The sequence below is a fragment of the Nicotiana sylvestris genome, chromosome 3 (assembly GCF_000393655.2).
Source record: "Nicotiana sylvestris chromosome 3, ASM39365v2, whole genome shotgun sequence".
Classification (NCBI taxonomy): domain Eukaryota; kingdom Viridiplantae; phylum Streptophyta; class Magnoliopsida; order Solanales; family Solanaceae; genus Nicotiana; species Nicotiana sylvestris.
Window position 1 is genome coordinate 148,870,430 of NC_091059.1, and position 12,740 is coordinate 148,883,169.

Sequence of the window (12,740 nt, forward strand, 5' to 3'; positions counted from 1 at the left end):
CTTGCTGATTTCCTAATTGGTTTAGAGATTGTACTCTACTTTATGTTATGTAAATGAGACTCCTTGAACATCTTAATTGCGTTGGTTATGGACCCTATGTATTGAGTAACATGAGGATGTTGTTGTACAAAGTGAGATAGAAAATGTGGGCATAAGGTGTCGAGTGTGCTAAAGGTTTGGAAATTGAGGTTATAATATGAGACATAGAGTTCTGAGATGGCTGGAATTGTGCATCAGAAATGATATGATTGATTGAGTTGACATTGCCTCCCTTATTTGAGTACATTTTACTTGTCTGTGTCCTAACTATGTTAGTGTTGATTTACTTGGTTATCTTTCGTTTCCATCGTGTTTTCCTTTTATTGTTTCTACTGATTGTAGTTTGTTTTCTTCCTGCTGTTGACATTACTTTGTTACCTTTATCTTAGTAGTTTATTATCATATCTTGTTCATTTATTTGACCAGTAAGTGTCTTGACTGTTCCTCGTCACTACTCCACCGAGGTTAGTCTTGATACTTACTAGGCACCGCTGTGGTATGCTCATACTACACTTCTGTACACTTTTGTGTACAGATCCAGATATTGATCGATAGTAGCTGTGCATTCGTCGCGGTGGAGACTCAAGGTAAACCTGCTACTCCGTTCGCATGCCTCGGAATCACCTTCGGTTGTACTTATTTTCATTGGTCATTTTTGTCCGGATCAGTGACATATTTATTTTGTATAACTACTCTTAGAAAGACTTATGACTTGTACTTATTTAATTTAAAGTTAGAAAATATCAATGTAATGTCAGTTAATGTTAAGCATACCTAGTTTAGAGACTAGATGTCATCACGACTCCTTCCGAGGAATTTAGGGTTGTGACATTACTAGTTTAATATCTCCGTAAACTTTCTTCTTGCAGTATAAATATCCTGCATTAGTACCAGAATTATACCATCTTCCCTTTACAATCTTTGTAGGAAGTACATTTTGCCTTATATTCCTTATAACAATATGGCTTCCAAAACAAGTGCCTCAGTTACCCTTTTCCTCTCCTTGAATCTCCTTTTCTTTGCCATAGTCAGTGGAACTGATTGTGGCTCTTGTCATTATAATCCTCCTAGCACCGGTAATGGTGGTGGCAATACTGGTGGCTCGGGCAACGGAGGAGGTTCCAGTAATTGCTGCGGAGGTGGCAATGGACAAGCCAGGTGCCCGAGAGATGCTCTGATGTTCGGTGTATGTGCAAATTTAGTCGGTGGATTGGTGGGCGCGGTAATTGGGAGTCCTCCAACGATGCCATGCTGCAGTTTGATCGCGGGGCTGGCGGATTTAGAGGCGGCAGTTTGTTTGTGCACAGCCATAAGAGCCAATGTGCTTGGATTAAATCTGAATGTGCCACTCTCTCTCAGCCTTGTTCTCAACAACTGCGGAAGGAGTCCTCCTACTGGATTCACTTGCTAAGCCGACGTACCCAAATGCCTATTTCAGCCTTTGTTATGTCAGTCGTTTTGTTTTTGCATCAATTTTCTTTTATGATCATTTGTTCTATGTTGTGCTAATTGTTATTGCAAAAAAGCGAGTGAGCTTGCAAAATGAAAGCAGGTTCGTGAAGTAGTTGATTTCACATTTGCACTCAAAGGTTTATTAAGGCATATACTACCTCTTCTATTTAACCAGCATCTTGCTGGACTTCTCTTTGACTACTCCATGGTTGTAAGATGGCTGCCTAGCCCAATTTTTCACTAAAAAAAGAGTGAAAAATAAAATATAATATAACAAAGAAAATGGTGAAGAGAAATTTTTCCAGATAACTTGGAACGCTCAAGTCTAGCTATGAGCTATCAGAAAAATAAATGTTTCGGAGATACTTAAAGTGTGCAATTGTAATTGTTTGGCAAAATTAATTACTTCCCTAAATATAATCTTTGTGATTGTTTGGAAATTATTTGTACGTCGATTCTTCTAAAGAAATGTGCAGTTTTCATGGTATCAATTTAGAAATTCCGAAACTCAAAAAAATTGGAGTGCGTTCGAAGTAGGCTATCTCGATTTGTCAAGTGACTTTAAGGAAAAATTCGCAAAAATTTCAAGTTTGAACAATAGTCACGTCCTGCTAGCTACTTTAGTTGATTGATTAAAACAACATCAAGTTGTATGGGCTAATGATAAAAGATTTCTTCATTAGCTACATGCTAGTATACTGTCACGATCCGACTACTAACCAAGTCATAACCGGCACTCGGTGCCTTAGCTTTACCGAACAAAGCTTCTTGGCTTTTCTATTCGGTTCTGTTCTGTTTTTGTTGTGCAATGCATCTCAAAACAATTCAATATAATTTAAAGCAAATTTTTTTCTGAATCTTTAAATAAAATAATATTCTGAAAAGAAATTTGTTCTGTTATCTTAAATACATTGAAAAACAAATATAATACAAATTGGATACCCATGATGACTATGTTCTGACTCTGTCTATAAAGCCTCTAAAAAATACTGAATAACAAGACAAAATTCTGGAATCAACGAACTCCATGAACCAAAATTGAGCTCACCAAGTCTACTGATAATAGGAGGAGGATATCCTAGCTCGTAGCTTACTTACCTGCAAAATATGTGTCCACGTCTTGACCAGTACACACACGACATGCTCCGGCAGTTGCAGCCAAAACACAAGGCCATAAATTCTAGCTCTTGTTCTTAAAATATAATATAATGATCAAGGGGTCAACAGGTCTAAGCCCACAAATCTTTACTCATTCGCAGAGCAGTAAAATAAAATGTATCCATTTTCAGAAAGACACAAGAGCACGGACTCCTGATCTTAATACATTTCCGATAGAACTTCTTGATGGCTGAACATAGCTTCTTGAAAGATATACATGGTAACCGTTTTTACTGACTCAGTCATACTCCAATTGGACAGATGCCTAATTTGACAAGCGATATATGACTCCTCGCAAGTTTCCACTTTTTTTTTTCCACTGAATGAGCATTCCCCAGTTGACATGTCTGAATTCTGATGTACGCTGAAATCTCTCTCAGTACTAAGATTGACAATTTGTTACTCAAGTACTACATGATTTCAACTCCATAATTTGTTTTATTAGTACTGTTTTTCAAACAGCATAAAGTTTTTATGTAGTACCGCAAATAAATCCAAATGAGATTTTTTTTTCTAATTTATCAAGCTGTGATGTTAGATTTATTTAGCATAAGATTTATTACATAAGATTTCTAATACCAAATACACAAAATGTTCAAAAGAAGAATAGGGAAGCAAGTTAGGAAGTGTATTTTGTTTACCAATGCAATGACATCTCCAGCGGCCATGGCCAAGATATCAGCACATGAGACTTTGTTCTTACAACTTTAATTATGCATAAGATGAATTTGCCTGTAGGAGCCTAGAAATTTTCGCATGCAGCAACTAGGATTAACCTTATAATATACACTAGAGGTGTACAAGAAAATACAACCAATACAAATGAAATCAATGAGTAATCTTTACTAAATCCTTAGAAATTCTTGTTTGAAATTTGCATATTAGTCTATCTTGTATGTTATTAACATTTTAATAAACTCCACCACTATGTGGTGGTTTCAATTTAAAAAAATAATAATGTGAAGAATAATATAAGGAGGAACGGGATTACCAGTAAGTATGTTGACATTGAAGTTGTTCTAATTATGAGGAAGTTAATTTGTTAAGTAGTGGGAAACAGGAAAGGGGCATCAGGCATGGCTTAAAATATATGTCATGCAGATTTCAAATCACAGGTATTAGTATTAGCTATGAAGCTAGTGGAGGAGCTGTAATTAATCAATAATAATGTGATAATTTAGCTCAAGAGTCAGAATTTCCTTCCTTGAGAAATTATTTTTCATAACACGCATTACTAGTTTAATATCTCCGAAATTCTCCTCTTGCAGTATAAATACCCTGCATTAGTACCAGACTTATACCATCTCATCTTTGCAATTACTTCTACAATTTTTGTAGGAAGTACATTCTGCCTTAACTTCCTTATAACATGGCTTCCAAAGCAAGAGCCTCAATTACCCTTTTCCTCTCCTTCAATCTCCTTTTCTTTGCCATAGCCAGTGGAACCGATTGTGGCTCGTGTCATTATAATTCTCCTAGCACCGGTAATGGCGGTGGAAATAGTGGTAATACTGGTGGCTCGGGCAATGGCGGCGGCTTTGGCAACGGAGGAGGTTCGGGCAATGGCTGCGGAGGTGGCAATGGACAAGGCAGGTGCCCGAGAGATGCTCTGAAGTTGGGTGTATGCGCAAGTTTAGTTGGTGGATTGGTGGGCGCAGTAATTGGGACTCCTCCAACGATGCCATGCTGCAGCTTGATCACTGGGCTGGCGGATTTAGAGGCGGCAGTTTGCTTGTGCACAGCCATAAGGGCAAACGTGCTGGGAATAAACCTGAATGTGCCACTCTCTCTTAGCCTTGTTCTCAACAACTGCGGAAGGAATCCTCCTAATGGCTTCACTTGCTAATCCAACGTCCCCAAATGCCTATTTCAGCCTTTTGTTATGTCAGTCATTTTGTGTTTGCATCAATTTTCTTTTATTATCATTTGTTTGCTATGTTGTGCTAATTGTTATTACAATAAGCGAGCGAGCTTGCAAAATGAAAGAGCAGGTTCATGAAGTATAGTTTAATTTACATTTGTACTCATGAAAGGATATATATTCATCTTGCTGGACCTTTTTTTAATGCGGTTATCCAGATTCATATCTGGATTGGGTTGTATTTACAAAAGGAGTACATCGAGGGGGGCTAGACCTTACCTCAAGAGATAAATACAACTAGGTGACATAATCACCCAAAACCAGTTGGAAGGAAACAATAGGGCCATATATATTAACTAACAAAAAAATTGGCTTTGTCATATTTTGATCGAAAACTGGGAAATTGCCACTTATCTAATAGGAACACACTTTTTGCTCAGTAGGTAGTTGTGGAAAGTTGTGGCATAATAGTCTCTGACGGGAAGAGGAAGCTACTTTGGCTAAGCTATCAGCTACCAAGTTGCCTTCTCTAAATCAATGGTTTACTCTTATGTTTGCCTCGCCAATATTGCTTAATATTTTGTTCAAAATCTGCTCGATCTTAAAGTTAGTAGCCTTGTTGATTAGCATATTGGCAATGATCAAGGAGTCAAGTTCGAGAATGAAATTAGTGTATCCCTGCTGTTTGCACCATTTCACTCCAAACTTAGCTGCTAATGCTTTAGTCATATTGTTTCTTGTACTAGTAACTGGGACAAAGAAGGCCATGGTTTTAAATCACCTATGTTGTCCCTCACAATACCTCCAATTCCTGCTCTACCACTCTCTTTAATAAAACTTCTATCAGTGTTTACGTTGATTGAGGTCGTTGGAGGAAATTCCTAGATGACTTGCTTCCAAATTCGAATTGGTTGCAATCTCTCGATCTTTACACATAGAGCTGGCCACTGTAGACCTCTCTCCATTTCTGGCAGCTTGCTTATCAGCACCATCTTTAGGTTCCAAATGCGTTGATACTTCATGTTATTGTGATGAAATTTGTTTTTGTTTCCATATCTGCATAAAGTCCATTGTTTCCATATTTCCCAACAAATGATAATAGGTGCCACTTGCAGGACCAGTTTATGAATTGTATTGTTAGTCTTCATCTCCCACCATCTTTTGAAAGTTACAATGACTGGTTTTTGTTGATGTTTCAATCCCAATGGTTGTCCAATTGCATTCCATACGAATTCTGCTACGCCGCTTCCAGTGAAAATATGTTGCACTGATTCAACCTGTGAACTATTACTATAGGAACATCTAGAAATAATGTTAGTACCAAATTTCCCTATGATGTCATCAAAGGGTAATATTTTTTTGAAAATTCTCTAGCTTAAAAAGGACAATTTGAAAGGGATAGAATTGTGACATTCTTTGCTGAGAAAATCATTGTTCTGCTTGTGCATTCTAATAAATGCCATGTAGTTTTGTTAGAGAAAAGACCATTTTCTGAAACTTTTCATACGAGGAAATCATTTAGATTCTGGTCTCCATTGTCCACACTAGTGATCTTACCAATAAGATGATCAGGAACTACTATGGACAGCTTGTTGATGTCCCAGTCGCCATTAAAAATGAAGTCATTAACAGTAACTTTAGCGGATTTTCCAAGGCCTTGAATGATTCTAGCTAAGGCTCCCTCACCAATCCAGTTGTCCCACCAAATTCTAGAGTTACCAGATTGTATTTTTCAGATGATTTTAGGCTCTGCCTTGCTCCTACTCTTCATCAAGCTCTTCCAACCGTGAGAGTCTGAGGAGTTAGGGATTTTAGATACTGGATGAGACCTTTTGCAATATTTGGATTTAAGGAAGGTTGCACGTAGTGAATAATTGGTTCTAAACATCCAGCACCTTTTGATATTGAGTGATTCAGCAATGTCATGCATACTTCTTATTCCTATACCACCTAATTCCTTAGAATAACAAAGATTTTTCCAAGAACTCCAACGGTAGTTCTTGTTACCATCAGAAGAGCCCCAAAAAGATTAGAGAAGTGCTTTTCGATGAGATTGATGGTGCCTTCAAGGGGTTCAGAGCAGACAGAGTGTAAATGGAAAGTGATTGAAGGACATGTTTGATAAGAATCAGTTTTCCCCTGCAATGAGCCTTTTGATATTTTGGATAACAGGCCATCGAACAAACTGATTCTTTTCCTTCCCTGATAGATAGGACATCCAATATAATTGAAAGGAACATCTTTATCCATGAAGCTAGTGGCTTGTCTGATTTTGCTGATCCGGTAGTAAATGTGTTTGGTGCACTGATGAAAAAACTCTTGTCGTCATTCGCTTTCTGCCCTAAGGCCTTTTCATACCTTCTAATAGTCTTTTTAATCAATTTGATAGACCTACTGTTTCCTCCACTGAAAATCATAATATCATCTACAAATGCCAGATAATTAATGACATGTCTATTGTGCTTCATACTGAATGAGGTAAAGCCATCCATAAAGATCAAGATGTTAAGAGATCTAGAAAGCACTTCTACTTCGATGATAAAAAGTGAAGGAGATAGAGAATCTACTTATTTAAGGCCTTGAGTGCAATTGAAAAAACCTTTCATGGTACCATTAATAATGATAGAATACCAAACATCTGTCATAAGCCTACATTTAATATCAATCCATTCTTCGCTAAACCAAATTTTCTCATTGTAGCAAAAAGGAAATTCCAAGACATTTTGTCGTATGTCTTAACCATATCCAATTTGATAATGACATTACCCCTTTTGATAACTTGCATGATGTTGTGAAAAATTTTCCCATACAGAAGAACATTTTCAGTGATCATTCTTCATCTAACAAAGTCACTTTAATCTTCAGAAATAATTTTTTCCCACATGGGATTCAATCTTCAAGCCAAAATTTTCTTACTGGAGAAGTTGCTCAGCTCGAAGAAATTGGTAGGTGATTCCACTTTAGATATGAAAACCAAGCAAATATGAGAATAGAATTTGGTCATGTTCTTCCCATTAAAAAACTCCTGGACAAATTCTTTAATATCCTCATTGATGATATTCCAACATTTATGGTAGAAAATACCATTAAAACCATCCTGACCCGGCTGAACTAGAAGTGCTCATGCTAACAACAGCCTCCCTGATTTCCTCTCACTCTGGAATAGCAGTAAGAATGATGTTTTCCTCCTCTGTGATACATTTGGAAGTATAGTTAAAAATGCCCTGGCCATTGAAGTTATGCTTAAGATTGAAGAGTTGCTGGAAACGATGAATTACAACTTTGCCAATTTTGTCATCTCCCTGAACTCATTGGTCTCTGTGATCCTTGATCCTGTTTAGTTGTAACCTACTCTTTCTATCTCTGATAACACTATGTAAGTACTTAGGATTGGAATCACCCTCCTCAAACCATTTGATCTTGGCCTTTTGTTTTAAAATTGAATTTTGCATTCCTAACCATCAGATATACTTTGCTTGGCCTTTGTTAAGAGCTTCTCTGGATTGGTCATTGTTGGTGAAGGTGTCATGTTCTTCAAGATCTTGCATTTTGGTTTCCCATAGTTTTACATGATCAAAATCATTCCCAACGTTATCTCTAGACCATTGACTCAACTTCTTACTAAGTAGCTTTAGTTTTTGCTGAAGCCTCCAAGTAATGTGAGTAGACCACACTTGTTCTACCAAGTTCATGAAGGATGGCTGGTCTACGAAGAACAAGCAATACTTGATCCCCTTATGATGATCATTTCAACTTCTAACTAGAAGTGGTCTATGATCTGACCCTGTTCCTGGAAGGTGCTTGACCACATTATTAGAATAAAGCTGGAACCATTGGTCATTGATGAAGACTCTATCCAGTCTCATCTATATTCTTTTCTTAGGCTCCCAATTATTTCACCAAGTATATTTTGGACCAACAAAACCCAAGTCCACAAATTCACAGTTGTTCATACAGCTACAAAAGACAAAACTTCTGTACATTCTATGAGGTTTACCCTTTTTTCTCATCAGGATCAAGGATAATATTGAAGTCACTTTCGATACATCAAGGGCCACTAATTTGGTTATGGATGCCCTCAAGACTACTCCATAACTCTTTCCTTTCCACTGAGGTATATTTAGCATAGACAACAATAATATAGAGATCAGTGTTAGTATTAGCTTAGTGCAATAATATAGAGATCAGTGTTAGTTAGTTGATCATCATTTGTCATGACACTGGTATGGAAATTTTCAGTCCACATAAGCCAGATCTGACCATTTGTATTGGAGATATAATGTTGTAGTCCGAAGTATTTCAAGTACCTATCAATATTAGTCATATTGATAAAAGGTTCTAGAATCGCCACAAGATCCACCTTATTGATGTTCATAAGTTTTTTTTTAGCCTTTGAATGGCCTTTCATGAGTCTACTCCTCTAATATCCAAAAATATTACACTGATCAAGGACATATTGGAGGGAAAGGTCAATTTTTCCTCCTTCCATCAGAAGGATTTTGATTAATTTCTTTGGATATTTTTCTTGTTTCTATTTCTGCCTTTTCCCTTTTTAACAAGAGTAAAACTTTAATTGTCATCCTGACTTTCCTGTTCAGTTTGTAATTTATCCTCCGGAATGACAACTGTGACTCTGTTCGGAGAAGTAACCTCTATCTAATGATCAGGCTCCTTGCATTCCTGAAGTTTCTTATCTTGCTCCTGATTAGGATCCCGATTTAATTCCACCACCAAATCAAGTCTAGCATGGCTTTGATATTAGAAGGCATACTGTATGAGGTCTTATTGTCCTTCTGGTAGTTGTTTAATTTCTGCTTACCTTTAGCTTCTTCATATATCCTGGCTTCTTGAATATTTGTGGATTCTTGCAGCACTTCATCTGTGATTACTGAAGTTTCCTCCTCATTGTCGATGCTTTGCGTATCAGAATTATTGTTTTTGAAATCCTCTTTGGTAGTATTCTGATGCACATCTTTATCTTTTTCCTCCTTTGACTTTGAATTTCCATCCTTGTTTTATTCATGTTCTTGTTGTGTTTCTAATTCCACGACCCTGTATTTTTTTCCATCCTTTAGCTTGCCATTAGACTGATTATGCATAGGTTTAAAAGTTACTTTGGGCTTCGTCTTGGGCAACCTCTTTTGCTTCCTAGTCTTGCTTTTATTGGGAAGTTGTTGTCTTGATAGTCTATTCCTTTTGCTCTATGTTGTTACGTCTTTCATCCATGTCTTCATTAGATACGTTCCTTGCTTGTTCACTTCGATTGTCTTGCTCTATAGTATGGACCACTCCTCCACTGTTATTTCTATCCAAATTATTGGTATTTTGACTTGCCTCTTTGGTGACACTGTCCTCTTTTACCTACTTTGCCTTTTGTTTGTTCCTTGTTTCATTTCCTTCCTTCATATCGATATCTTCTTTTTTTTTTCCTTTTTTGGTTTCTTCTTCCTTAGTTTTAGCTGTTTTTTTACTTTTTAGTACCCGACCATTGAGCATGTTGTGCCCGAATTTTTTACAAAACTTACAGTGTTTGGTATGCCTTCATACTTTAACTTCTGGACAAAACCTGTATGTGGAGAATTTTCATAGATACATCCAATATGGACTGATTCTGGTTGGGGATTTAGGAGATCTATTTTAATTCTAACCTTGGGCTTACTGGGTCTAGTTTTTTGCCCAGTGGCCAGGTCTATTTCAAGAGGAGTGCCAATTTCGCTCACCACTTGCTTGACATAATGCCATGTGTGCATGTGAAACAGAAGGCTGGGGAGGAGGACCCATACCGGAGCAATCGGAAGATCTTCTTCAGGGTTGAAGTTAAGTTTGACCATTTTTGAAGCCACATTGCCATTCAATCTCAATAACCCACCTGTACCAAACCGTATTAGAAGCTTCTTCGTTGGTGAAGTCTAGGAAGACATTTTCGTTGTCGTATACTCAAATTTTGACTGAACCTTTGATTGAGATCAATTCCTTAAATTCCGACCTTAAACGATCGATTTGAGGTTTTGGCCTTAAGAATCTGCCGACAATTGTAAGCCTGCACTCTGCTACCATGATACCATAATAGTCCGATGCTTTGAATAAATCTACTGGCATTCCATTATGTGTTGTGTGAATGGCTTTCACAGATTCTCAGTCGTATCGATGAATAAGTGGAGTAGTACCAGCAGTCATAGAACTTTTTTGTGGCTGTTGAATGCCAAAACTCCCACATCTGTGGAGGACCAAATTGGTTGGGAATTTTTCTCTATAAAAGGAGGCATAATATTTAGAATTTAAACACCTCTTATTTGCCTTCTTATCTTCTTAAGGCATTTGTATCTTCTCTCTTTAGTATTATTTCACTTGTATTTTTGAAGTGGAATAAAATATTGGTTGTGTCCGAGAAAGTAGGCAAAATTGGCCGAACCTCGTAAATTCTGGTGTTCCTTTTATTATTGTCTTATTTATTATTTAGTGGTTGCCATAATTTTTGGTATAGTAGTTGTGATTCATTCACACTATATATATTTGGTTTTCACAACAATTGGTATCAGAGCCAAGGTACTTTCTAAGTATGTTTTGTGGTTGCAGCATAGTCTGATCTTCCACATCAGAAAAGATTTATCTTAGTAACTGAGTCAAGGTTCTGTTTGAGTATGCTCTGTGGTTGCAGCTTAGTCTGATCTTCCACACCAGAAAGGAAATAATCTTGATTTGTGTCGTCAGCTATTAAATAATATTTGTGTCAAAATGAGAGACAATAAACAAGAAGAATTTACATCAAATGTCAATAATACGTCATCGTTGACGTCTTCGCTTATGACAAGAATTGTGTCAAATGCGAAATTTGCGGTAGAAATTTTTGACGGGTCATGACATTTTGGGATGTGGCAAGGCGAGGTTCTAGATGTCCTTTTTCAACAAGGGCTAGATCTTGCCATTGAAGAAAAGAAACCAGATGTTATTGGAGAAGAAGATTGGAAAATTATCAACCATGTTGCTTGCGGTACCATTCGATCCTACCTTGCTAGAGAGCAGAAATATCCATACACAAAGAAAACTTCTGCAAGTAAATTATGGAAAGCAGTGGAGGATAAATTTTTGAAGAAAAATAGTCAAAATAAATTGTACATGAAGAAGAGAGTGTTTCGCTTCACCTATGTTCCTAGTACCACGATGAATGAACATATCACTAGTTTCAATAAGTTGGTCACAGATTTGTAAAATATGGATGCAACTTTTGGTGATGGTGACTTGACCTTGATGTTGTTGGGGTCACTTCCTGATGAGTACGAGCACCTTGAAACTACTCTACTCCATAGAAATGACGAAATTTCTCTCAAAGAAGTTTGTTCAGCTTTGTATAGCTATGAACAAAGAAAGGGAAAAAAATAGAAGGGCGGAGAAGGAGAAGCACCAGTTATGGGGGGTCGTCCTCAAAATCAAACGAGGACAAAGAAGGGAAGATCTAAGTCAAGATCTAGACCCAACAAAGATAAATGTGCCTTTTGTCGAGAAAATGGGCACTGGAAGAAAGACTGTTCGAAGTTGAAGAATAAGGCAAAATATCACAATGGAAAGGCCATTATAGATTCAAATGTAGCTAATTGTGATGATTCAGACTTCTCATTAGTTACAACAGAGTCATCAACATTATCATACATATGGTTGATGACCTCGGCTTGTAGCTATCATATATGTCCCAACAAGGACTGGTTCGTGGATTTTTAAGAAGGAGAATATGGAGTCATCCACAAAGCGGACAACAACCCTCTTACCTCATATGGAATTGGTTCAATACGATTAAGGAACCATGATGGAATGATCAGAACATTAACAGATGTTCGATATGTACCGGATTTGAAGAAGAATCTCATCTCTGTGGGAGCCCTAGAATCAAAAGGGTTCAAAATCATTGCAGAAAATGGAGTGATGAGAGTATGCTCCGGTGCACTAGTGGTAATGAAGGCTAATCGGAAGAATAATAATATGTACCGCTATCGTGGCAGTACAGTTATTGGGACAGCGACAGTGACATCCAGTGACGACAAAGAGGCAGAAGCAACCAAGCTATGGCACATGCGCTTGGGACATGCTGGAGGAAAATCCTTGAAAACTCTATCAGATCAAGGATTGTTAAAAGGAGTAAAGGCTTGCAACTTGGAGTTTTGTGAGCATTGTGTCAAAGGGAAACAGACAAGGGTTAAATTTGGTACAGCGATCCATAATACTAAAGGCATTTTGG

General features: G+C 37.4%; 1 protein-coding gene across 1 annotated transcript; it reads left to right on the top strand.

Moving 5' to 3' along the window:
- Positions 1–973: 973 nt before the first annotated feature.
- Positions 974–4,610, top strand: LOC104242413 (14 kDa proline-rich protein DC2.15-like). The gene is made up of 3 exons (XM_009797458.2): positions 974–1,157; positions 1,592–1,595; positions 4,153–4,610. Exons 1-3 carry the CDS (start codon positions 1,001–1,003, stop codon positions 4,493–4,495), a joined length of 504 nt encoding a protein of 167 aa, XP_009795760.2. The 5' UTR covers positions 974–1,000; the 3' UTR covers positions 4,496–4,610.
- The last annotated feature ends 8,130 nt before the right edge of the window (positions 4,611–12,740 follow it).

Bases quoted from the DNA above. Each gene is read 5' to 3' on its own strand.
- LOC104242413 (XM_009797458.2), top strand. From the start codon at position 1,001: ATGGCTTCCAAAACAAGTGCCTCAGTTACCCTTTTCCTCTCCTTGAAT.